At 39.6% G+C, this 12,057-nt stretch overlaps 1 protein-coding gene across 5 annotated transcripts in view; it reads right to left on the bottom strand.

The window, feature by feature from the left end:
• GRB10 (growth factor receptor bound protein 10) overlaps positions 1–12,057 on the bottom strand; it is a 137,782-nt gene that overhangs the window by 51,742 nt on the left and 73,983 nt on the right. For all 5 annotated transcript variants that reach the window (XM_072329960.1, XM_072329962.1, XM_072329959.1 and 2 more), the window contains 2 exons: positions 3,291–3,507; positions 405–546 (listed from right to left, as the gene is read on the bottom strand). In XM_072329960.1, the coding sequence (XP_072186061.1) occupies positions 405–546; positions 3,291–3,507 (359 nt within the window). The remainder of the gene's footprint in view (positions 1–404; positions 547–3,290; positions 3,508–12,057) is intronic.

Raw genomic sequence — 12,057 nt, 5'->3', positions numbered from 1 at the left:
TATGGAGGCAATGAATTTTAAATGAAAACAGGCTGTTAAATGGCTTTGAGGCGACCAGACTATGTGGAGTAACATTCAAGACGCTGCTCCAACCCTAACCTGACTTCTGAATTAGTAAGTCATTACCTTGGATAATGAAATTCCAAAGATATTAGGCATTACTGCTTCACTGACAACATGCATGTGCTTGAAAAAGAGTTGCTTTATTCTTAAAAACCTTTAGTAAGAAAAAAACAACTTTGAAGCCTCTCTGAACGTGTTCTCTTGCTTGTGCTGCCCTACTCAAAGACAAAGCCTACAGACATTTCCACGTATCAGAAAACTTAGTCTCTGTCTTCAAAATGAAATTGTTCACTGCAGGTTTGAACTCTAACATATGACATTAAGCTTTGTACCATACTCACATGCTTATTAGCAGGTTGACTCTGAGGTAAAGATCCAGGGGCCAGCACAGGAGAGCTTGCGGGACTACAGAGTTCTGGAAATGGATTTGGTATGGCTGGCAACGATGATGTTCTGAATTGCTGTTCTTCTTCTTGTAGACGCCTACAAACATAGAAGCATTAAGAGGAACAAACTGGCATCACCAGGCCTGTATTTGCTGCTCCAGCATTCAGTGTACTAACATTAAAAAAGAGGGGGAAATAAAAAAGACAACTCTATACCTACAGCAACTGCAAGCCCAATTTAGGTAACTGCATGTGAAAAAAAATGAACAGTCACACATCCAGCTTGTTTTGTTGCTTATAACTCCATCTCTTGCTTGGGTGAATAAATAAGGTAACCGCACAAAAAGTGAACAGAAATACCAATCTATACCCTCTGTTGCAAGCGCTAATTTACAGACTTAAGCTCCACGTGTCAGAAAGTCAGTCAAGATCTTCAAACTGACCTAAAAAAGGAGGAGGACAAAACTGCAGTAATTTGGAGCCAAATTCCACATGGATCTGCAAACAAACATGTCTCCCAGTAAAGCAAGTAGACTGAGGTTGAAATTGATTCTGTCACTTCATTACAAGATGACATTCTATTTCTAAGCAAGTCAGCTTGAGCAATAAATTGCAATTACACTCTCTTAGCTGACACTACTTGTAAGATTACTGTTCAGAGAGGTTTTATATGCATCTTCTGAGATGCATCTCATTAAGTCCAAGTATTACCAACATAACTTCAAGTTCCAGTTTGCAGTACACCAGTACTGCTCACGCTAACTGGAGATCTACTAGTTAGCACAATAATGTTAGAAAAGACCTAACACCTGTTCACTACCATACAGACTGCTTTAAGTTTCCTACTGGTCTTGCTACTAGGTCAGCTTTGCCTCTAACTCCTTTGCAGAATGCACCACCTAGTGGCAACTGTAAAAGTTTCCAAAGGCCATCAACTCCTGTACTTGAAATGCAAATTACTCAAAACTTAATTTGACCACTTTATTTTTTTTTTTTTTTATTTATTTTATATGTTCTTCAGCAAGCCCTTAGCAGAGCCCTCTTGGGCACAACTGTTGGTTTTGCCTGTCACAATACATCCCATTTTGAGTACGCTTGTTTCCCATGCATACAACAACTGCAATGGTCATAAATGCACTAACACAGAATCTGCTCCACAGGTCATTCTACCCCCTAATTAAGTTGCCTTGGTACTCCATAAATGATCCTATAGCTTTGTTTTTTGCTACCAATAGCAGGTTCCATCTGTAACTATGGGCTACAGAAATGACTGGTTTATTTTTTGTGCTACCTGTGTGCACACTTTATAAAGCATGAAGTGAACAATTGTGTAAGGTCTCTTCGGCACAGTGGACTTAATGTCTCAGCAACTCTGAAATGGTTCTTTGTATTGCAAATTCTGGACTACATGTTTGCAATGATCTCCTTTATAAGAACTGGAATTACAGATCTGGCAATTCAAAAGGTGTTGTTTTCTTAACTTGAAATTAGACTGTGATGCACCCTGCCCTGCCTAGAATGCTGACATGCATCATTTATTTCATTACTGAGATAAAAATAAAGCAGTACTTTCGAGAGTAATAACCATTCTCTGGGGCCTGAGGAAAAGACAGACACTGCCCAGTACTAAAAAGATGACTAAGTAAATCCGAATAGAAGTTTTGCCATTATTTTCTTCAGTGATAAACACATGATGCTCTGTAGCATTCACAGAAGTGCAGAGTTCGGAAAGCTGGAGTGTCTTTCAAAGAAAGTATTTAAGTTTAGAAGTGCCAAAAACAATTAAAAGGAGTGTTTTGACTAAGATACTCAGAATGAAACATGAATTATACTGCTCTAGAGAGTGTATTTGTTAATACAGCACTATTCAAGGTTAAACCTGAAACTTGTGAAAACAATTACATCATTAACTGACTTGGCTTAGTATGCAGTAACTGCATGCTACACTTTCATATAGCAAAGCTGCCTGTCTTAAGAATATAATTTCCACAGGAAATACATCAGTGTAAAGGATTAGGAGCAATCCTTGTTAGACCTTGGATTTTTCTCCTATTATTATTACTCCCCACCTGTCTCAGCTAGAAGGAAAAGACAACTCCAAATATATCTGATTCAAGAAATATACATGCACATACTGACCTTTCTTAAGAAGATTGTAAGAATCTCCTCCACATTATCTATAGACTCCCCAGTTATCAGCAGCCTGTGTTGTAAAGTGGAGTATTCCACTTTGAGCTTGAATTCATGTCCCCATCCTGACAACAGCGAGACAACCTGAACACTTATTTTTCTGTAATGTCTACCATAATGCACTCAAGTGAATTAAAGTGCTCTAGGAACAATGGTTAAAGAAGTACAATATGTTCATTCTTTATTTGTCTTGGACCTAACAGGAAGCCTCCACCAAGAGAGGTATTTTTATACATGAAAACCAGCTGAATGCAACCTCATCTAACTACATCACTCATCATGATGTGTAAAGTCCAAAAACCGCTAATTGTCAGTACTGCTGGCAGGACAGTTTTTAGACATTTGGATTTGTTTCCAAACATGGACATTGCTTCTGAAAATTGATATTGATACTACACTTCTATGCATGTCTGCTATCAAAGGCACAGCAGATACTGATAAAACAAGTAGAAGCGTGGCACGTTTGCGTGATACAAAATACACGGAAAATCTATATCCTCTACCTACCCAGTGAATCTTTTCTCCTACACAGAAGACCACTGTGACACTACAAGACCCCTACTGGAGTTTAGCTCCTATTTCAAAACCTAGTTCCTTCAAAGCTACTGCAAGATGACTTGAAGCAAACAGGGTGCAGCGCTCTGCTCCTACCTGACTGCCATAATGCGCACGGGCTGAGACCGCTGCACCTTCTGCCTGGGAGATGTGGGCTGCAGGGCGCTGGATCCTGAGCTGGGCAGTGGGCTACGGTTAAGCTGGCCATTCTGAAGGAGTGGAGTGGTTTCTGACTGCATACTGCACGTCGAGTACAAACTTTCAAATGACGAATTCATGTCATTTACCAAAGCTTCTAGGTCCACGTCGTCATCTGAAAGACAAAGTAAAAGCAGCGTGACATACATGAAAGTCACAGATAAAATAAGTTTGGGAAGGCTGAAGAATAAATTTCAGCCAAGTTGTCCCACATTCTATAGCTATATCTTTACAGTGCAAATTCTTATCTATTTTACAGGAAAAAAAACAACGCAGTTAGTAACTTAGAAAGAAACCACTGGTGACCACACCTGTCTTCATCAGCAAAAAGCTGAATGAAATATTTCTAGTACATTTACTGATCTTTTTAGTACACATATAGCGTTTACTGACAATTGGTCTGATTTTTAATACCAATGCTGATGTGAAGCACCTCTTAAACTGACAAACATTTCCAAGAGTGTATCACAAGCATTTCAGTTCAGCTTGTCAGTGTATCAAGCTCAGACTGTCAAACAGTACGATAAATAACATTTGGAAGATCCGATACCTTAATGACAAAAAAAAGGACAGAAAGTTTGCACAAGTCCAAAGGTGGAAGATAAACACCTCCATTCTATAAGTAGGAAAATCTACTGTTATAGTTTCCTAAAAAGCCTTCATCTACACATCTGCCTATTTTTGAGATATGGTACTTTGAAGGGTGATGCTGAGTTTTTAACTGTAATTCCAACAACTTCATGAGAAGTTGTGTAAGCTTATTCCTGCAATGCACTGAAGAGACTCCTGCCGTAAGGAACTTAAAGTAAATCAACCAGGGATGTGGTATGCATGGTTGGAGGAACATATTAGTCCCTAAGAAGTGCACCAACCCTTCTGTACATGCCAATTTGCCTTCAAGGAAGTAACTCACGTTCATTTGTTCCTCTTTAACAATAATTACTCTGCAAGACAACAAAACTGGGAGCCTTTTGAACTAACCACACTCTGAACTTCAATCTCAGTCTAATTACTCCCTAGCCACAAGTTATTCTGTATCAGAAGTTCAACACACTGAAGAACACACACATAGATATCTGCTTTTGTTCAGACAGTCGCTGTGAAGTAACCCATCACTTCAGACCAAAATCAGCTTGGTTTCCAACAATTTGCCCTTCCTGCTGACCGGCCTAGTAAAAGACACAACAGCTGCCTCTAGTTTCTCAAAACTGTGACAGAGATGGATAAAAGCAGATACAACCAACAGAGCTAGCTAACATATACAAAGCACTATGCAGCTAAAACTGGATTCTTCCTTGAATTAAGCACTCACATAGATACTTTGGTCATATTTTCTAGGTAAATTGTGGAATATCCTGAGCTGGAAGTGACCCATAAGGATCACTGAGTCCAATTCTAGCCAACAGGAACAATTCTTCACCTTATGACCCAATACTAGATATTTTTATTTATTTATTTACTTTTGAGATGACATAAGTTACTTTGTACCAGTATCAACTTTCTGTAGACATCATCAGAAACAGTACCATTGCACTGACACTGCATTTATTTTGAACACTGACGACCACAGTTCTTGGCACTGGATGAACTGAAAATCAGCTGAGAATAGGTGCTAGTACTGTACGTACATCTGAGCTCTATTTCATTACTAGAAATATTACATTCCTCAGTGAAATTTAGGAGAATCAGTACTAAAGTAAGAACCACTTGGCCTTCAATGAAAATGTACTCACAGCATTTCTAGGTTCAAACATCTATTAAAAAAAAAACAACACCCCCAAAACAAACAAAAAACACCCCTAAAACCCACCACCACCACCCACAAACAGGTTTCTTCTTTTTTATTTCTTCATGGTTATTTCCCTCTGTACTTAATAGGTACTATCCAACTGTTAAGACACCTTCACTAGGCTACACCATCTTCTCTGTCTGCCAGTTCACGCGTTTTTTAATAGTCTAGTCCTTGCTTTGCTTGGATAAAGTCGGCAATAATTTTCAGGCTATTTTGAGGGAACTTGAGACAGAGTTGCAATTTAAATGTCATTCCATCCTCCACATTCTTATCCTGTTTGGTGAACACATATCTGAAACACTTCTTGAGCAATCAGAAGGGAACCACAAGAGTGGGAGTATAAAAAGGGAGAGGCTGGATTATGTGGCTTTTGAATTCGATCATTCATCTTTAGTACCAGAGGACTAAGCTGTAGGGTTCCAGATGTCTGTCAAGTAAAAGCTTAGGGGTTGGTGAAGGAGGTGCAGAATAAAGGCTCTGACCACAGAGACAATGAGTGAATTACAGCCACTAACAACTATTAAGCAGGAAGGGAAGAAAGCAGAGGCATACATTCTGGCGAAGTACAGCTCTGTCCCTGAGGGTGTTAATTTGTTAACAACCTAGGGAAGGCTATGAGGGTGCAAGATCATTAAGTCTTCAGATGATTCTAACTCATGAGGAACAATTAAGAGTCAGTTCAAGCTACCTGAATAACCAAACAGACACAAAGGTGTAATACGAAGTCTTAATAAAGCACAAAATGAGGCACTTCATGCAAAACAGTAAGCGAACCAAGTTGTCATGGTTTTATGATTTTTGATTATTGGCATTCCACATCGTAACATCATGTAGTGCACTGGGGGTTGAAGAGTTAATGCTCCAGTTCCAGGCACCTGTCCAGAAAGACAAGAAGAACTACATACCCCAGAACACTTTGCCTTCAGACAGGAGATCTAACCCCTGGAAAGGTCATGAAACCTTCCCCTTTTTTTCTTCATCTCCCTGCTGCTTGTCCTGACCACATGCATCACTTCAGTATTACTCTAAGGCCTACAACTTTTGGACACTCTTTCTCCCATTATATTTGATTTATTAGCTCCAATTTCAATTATACTGTATTACAGTGTGTTATCTTGCATTCTGATACCATATTTAGTAAATTAGTCTCTCTTCAGATCGTTGCTGCTGTTTTTAATTATTCGGGGTCCCTGCTTCCTTCTTCCAGAAGTGTGGATCTGCAGATCCCTCTGCCCCGCTAGTCACAGAACCGGGCCAAACCAGCCTGTAAAGTGTCGACACAAGCACACTTCTTAAAGCACTAAATTGACATTAACAGGCTTTTAAGCTTATCAGTTACATACCTAAACACAATTTCCAACAAGACAGGTGAGCATAGAACTTTCTTAATAATATGTTGCACTGAAGTCCAGAATCTGGTTTCACTTCTCTAGTCAGTCCCTTTTCTCCAGGGATGAAGCACAGCTAATTAAAGCCTTCAACTATACTACAAAACTTTTGCAGGAGTGCAGATCCTAAAGCTTTGTGGAGATAAGGCCTTCAATCCAGAATTTCATACAGTTTCGTCTTTATACAACAGCATTTACTATTAAGTACCATTATGTTCCGGAGAGATTTCAGCACACTGCAATAGGAAACCCCACTGCTGCAGCCTGCCTCAGAAGTGCCAGCAGATGTCTCAGCCTGCCAAGCAATACAGCGCTATTTGTGATGCTTCTCTACAGTGTCCAATTAAATAAAAATAAAATTAGCGATCCACAGGATTTCTGAGATAAGCTTTAATCACCTGCAGGTATAGTATCCAAAAGGAAATGCCAGATGCAATGCAATCCTTCAGAGCACCCTTCCCTACCAACCAGCAAGATTCAATCTCTATCAAGATCGCATTATGTGGAATAAAGTGCTGACTGAGCTGGATTTTGAGAAGACTTACTAGCTAATAACAAAATCATAAGCCTTTGAGCCAGTGTGTTATCATGCTGGCCCTCCAAGTACGTGCACACACAAACACTGCAACTAACCTGGAAGGATTACCTATGTTGGTTATAGCAGGCAGAGCCGCAGGCAGCCAAAGAAGCTCCTTCTTTCTCCAGTTATCTTTCAGAGGTACACTTCCGAGGATGCTAATGACTATTTTTCCTAATCTGCATCAAATTCTGCAGTGAAAGGGGATATTCAACGTCTGCTTTTTTTTCCTCTGAGTTGAACTGCACAGAGGCTAGCTTATCACTTCCATGCACAAACATGGAAAGCAGCCTTGAGCTTTTTAAAGTTGTTTTTCAAGGAAAAGAATTGGCAAAAACTAGCTCTGACAAACTCCCACATTCCTTTCTTTTCAAATAAAAGAACTTTCAATGTTTATTTTATTTTTTGAGTAGTTAAGTTTTTGGTGGTAGAAAAGATACTGGTAGTTCTAGAGGTTTCCCATACCCTCAAAAAATATACTTGGCATGACAGTGAACAACACTGGCATGCCTTTCCTCTCCTCAAGTAGAACTAAAGTGCACTCTTTGTCAGCAGTTTGAACTTAATTTTGCTTTTTTGCCTACGGTTTGTTAAACTTTGGCTTTGCTCACAAACCAGCTCCACTGGATGTTGCAAGCAATATTTCTGATAAATTAGATCATTATTTCAATTACAAGAAAGAATAAATAATAATAATTAAAAAAAAAATCAGTCCAAGGCAAGAGACAACTCTGTTATAAAAATAAAACCACTCTTGAGTTAGTAAGCTAAGCTCTCATGCTCCATAAAAATTAAAGCTCTTTGAATACCATTTGATTGTTTTTGAGCACACCATAGTGGGATGACAGCCACTCAATTAGGTCTGAGTAAACTTCAGTCTGTGCCTAACCAAAAGACTTCCAAGTCCCATTTATCTTTCTGCTTCTAGTCCTCCCCTGTCTCCTAGATTCTAATTTATTTACTTATTTTGGTCCTTGTTGGCCTTGATGTGTCAGCTCAGTAATGGGAATGAGCAGGATCCCACTTACTCTGAAGCAGGATAATGCTGAAGCGAGTTCTGCTCAGCTTCATCTGTGGCAGCCTCCTGAATTAAGCAGGTATTTCTACGGCTGTCAAGGGGCTCGTTACACTGCAGAGCTTCTGTTTACTGAAAAAGAGCTGAACATGGAAAGAATCCTGGATCTGGACTGGAGACCAGGTTACATTTTATTTCTCTAAATGGCAGCCCAGCAAACACCCTTCCTTTTCACATACAATCTGGGCAGCTCATAGGGAATATTCCGAAAAACACTGCAGGAATTAAGCACTGTGATATAATACTGTATATTTATATACACAATTTCCTTCTTGTTTGCTCATTTCAGAATTCAGTTCTTAAGCCTCACTCCTCATATCGCTTCACAGAAAAGACCAGTGTGAGTGCTACCAGGAATTCAGCAGAAGATTTATAACAAGGCTATGGTACCTCTCCATCTCCATGGAAGTGTATTTGATACTATAAGTAACATAACAGTGTGTATATAAACAAGTGCTTTATATTACAGCTGCTGATTTTGATCCTCTGTCCCCATCTGACAGCCTGGGGTAAATCAGTTTCCCAAAAATAGTATCGGAGCTGAATATTCAGTACTCAGGTTAGATATTGAAAACAACTTATTCTCAGAAAGGGTGGCAGTGCGGTAGAATAGGCTACCCAGGGCAGTGGTGGCACCACTGTCCCTGGAGGTTTGCAAGAAACATGTGTATGTGGCACTTAAGGACATGGTTCAGTGGGCGTGGAAGTGATGGATCAATAGCTGGACTAGATTATCATAGCAGTCTTTTCCAATCTTAATGTTTCACTGATATTCAAGAACCTATTTGGCAAAGCTAAGGTGAAACTAAAGCAAGACTTAACCCAAGTTAAGCAGAAGGACGGTGTTTCCAAGGTACTCTGAACACATATTAATTGATTCTCAAGAAGTCATAAGGAAACAGTGAAAGAAAAGGAACACACACAGTTGCTTTGATTATGCAGTGAAACGCTATATAAATTGTAAGTAATACAGGAAAAATACACTTATTTTAAAATGAACAGGAGGTCTCAAACAAAAGTTTGAAACAAAAAAGGAAAAAGTTTGAACAAAAGGGAAAAAGACATCTAAAATATCTGCAGTATCTACCTCAACATCCTCTTCCAGACCTCCAGATATCCTAGAACTACATATAAGTTATTTGGATTCATATTGGTGATGTGTTTTGCAAGTTTTTTGGTGTTGTGGAAATCTCATCATTTATTATCAGAAATAACCACTCAGGTAAGGATTGCCACAAACTCCTCTTTACATGATAACCCTTTGATATGGGGATCTTTTGCAAAAGAGTATAGTATTACTGCTGCACATCCCTCCGGTACCATGTCCAAATGCTATTTTGACAGGGTTTTTCACAAATTCCAACCGCTAAAGCTTTTTGGCAAGATACTATTGCTGACAACACGAAGTACTGTAAGGACACACAAAGAAATCCACTCTATGCAACAGCCACAGTCCTCTGTTCCTTTCTCCCTCTGAATGTTATAAGCACATTTCCTATGCTTACACAAATGTCTCACCTCCCTCCACAATCTGCATCAGTTCCACTGATGCCACAGGCACCTATTTGGGCTTGTAGTTCTTGTTAAGTACAGGCCCCTATTGTTGTAGGCACCTAGGACATGAAATCTACTATACTCGAGAAAGATGTATGCAATAGAAGGTGGCTGATGCAAAACAATTTCCTACAGTTTCCTTTGACAGTTCCTCCATGACCTCAACAGAGATGCCCCAGCTCAATGACACATCCCAGCTCCCAGTACCAGCTCCACTTCCACACAGCCACTCCTTCCAACATTAAGAACCACAGACAGGCAGAACTACACAAGAAACAAAAATACTAGTAATTTAAAACATCTGCAAATCCTATGCATTCATTCTGTTTTCCAGGTCCACTGCTGGACCAATCTCTAACAGAATCCGAAGACTAAATTTGTTCAACATTAGAACCCAGGAGGTTGGTTGGTTTGTGTGAAGACGCAAGCCCAGCTTTGTCTCCCACAGCCATTGTCAAGTTCAAAGTGATCTAGTGTGATTTAAAAATGCCAGCCCTGCAACTCTGAACTCCCCATCCCTGTGTACCCTTTGAGTGTCTTCATGGGACTCCACACTGAAGAGCTCTCTACTTTCTAAGTAACATCCATCACCGTAAGTGAAATCCTTTACTTCACACTGTAACTATGGTTGCTGTCTTACAGAATGTCACATCAGTGTACGTGCAGCTTCCCAAATACTAAACAGATCATGCCATGGAAAGGAGAGAAAGAAGCAGAGGTGATGGTCTGTAAATGAGCATGACAGTGAGACAGGCATCTGCAATCCTTGAGCTCACTGAAACACCACACTGAGAATTCAACTGGGAATTTGTAACCACTCCAGTATTCTCCAGGTAATTTTTTATAAATCCCATGTGCATCTAATTCGATTCTTGCCAAAAAGTCTGGAAATGTTAATGCAAAACGCAGGCACATTAATTAGCGGTGGTGGGGAGAATTCACTTTATGAACATCTTACTAAAGGTTTATGGTTAAACTCCAGTAATGTTCTTACAACATGCTTTAAAAACTTCTTGACACAGAAGACAAACTAAATTGAACAAAATTAATGTTGCTAGGTAACAGCTACAGGAATTAGGTACATATGAAGGGTATTTGTCAAAATCAAAGCATTAATGAGTAACAGGAACAACTAGTTACAGGTATCCTACAGAAGGAAATAACCACAAAATCACCAAGGTTGGAAAAGATCTCCAAGATCATCCAGCCCAACCATCCATCTACCAATAATATTTCCTCACTAAACCGTGTCCATCAGTACAACATCTAAATGTTTCTTGAAGACCTTTCAGAGACGGTGACACCACCACCTCCCTGCGCAGTCTGTTCCAATGCCTTACCACTCTTCTGAAGAAATTTTTCCTAACATTCAACCTGAGCCTCCCCTGATACAATCTGAGGGCCGTTCCCTCTAACCCTACTGCAACTTACACGCGAGAAGGGGCTGATTCCCACCTCACCACAACCTCCTTTCATGTAATTGTAGAGATCAATAAGGTCTCCCCTGAGCCTCCTCTTCTTCAGACTAAATAATCCCAGCTCCTTCATCCGCTCCATATAAAATTTGTGCTCCGGCTGTAAATCAGTTGCACCCACTCAGACTAGTGTTGATCACTAGTTTCTGGGAATTCTGATGGAGAAAAAATGCAGGGCTTAATAATGAAATATTCAGCTCTTGTCTAATTCTCACATCTAACAACTAGTCATCATAAAAAGATGACAACCTCAGGGATAGAGGGTGTGGATAAGAAGGCTCTGTTTGTTTAATTTCAGAGACAAATCAAGATAAAGTACATCTCTAATAAAGATTTTTAATGGTTTTGCCCTTTGATGAGGCTGCAGTTATTCACAGACAACCTTGAGAAGCATCCCCCAGCACGCACCTTCCCTGATGCAACCTAGGAACTGTCAAGTCACACCGGCCCTTTATTGCAAAGCACTTATGTCTGTCATCTCAACGGAAAGCTGCTTGCAGTGGGTTCCAACATCACCTCTGAGACCTCACTCGGTTCTAAGTCACATCTGCTGAAGTAGTAATACTTTGTTATAAGGCAGAGTAAACTACAGAAAACTAAGAAAACATCTAGAACACCTAGAGCAGTGACCATACACATGCCTATGAGCTTTATTACAATTACAAGAGGGAAGATAAAAAGAGTTATATATTCTATATATAATATCTATATATTATATCTATATATTATATAGATATGTATGTATTTTATACATTCTTAATAAAAGCACCAGGTCAAAGTTTGAACCAAACCCCAAATATATAC

The sequence above is a fragment of the Excalfactoria chinensis genome, chromosome 2 (assembly GCF_039878825.1).
Source record: "Excalfactoria chinensis isolate bCotChi1 chromosome 2, bCotChi1.hap2, whole genome shotgun sequence".
Lineage (NCBI taxonomy): Eukaryota > Metazoa > Chordata > Aves > Galliformes > Phasianidae > Excalfactoria > Excalfactoria chinensis.
This window is presented reverse-complemented; position numbering and strand designations above follow the sequence as displayed.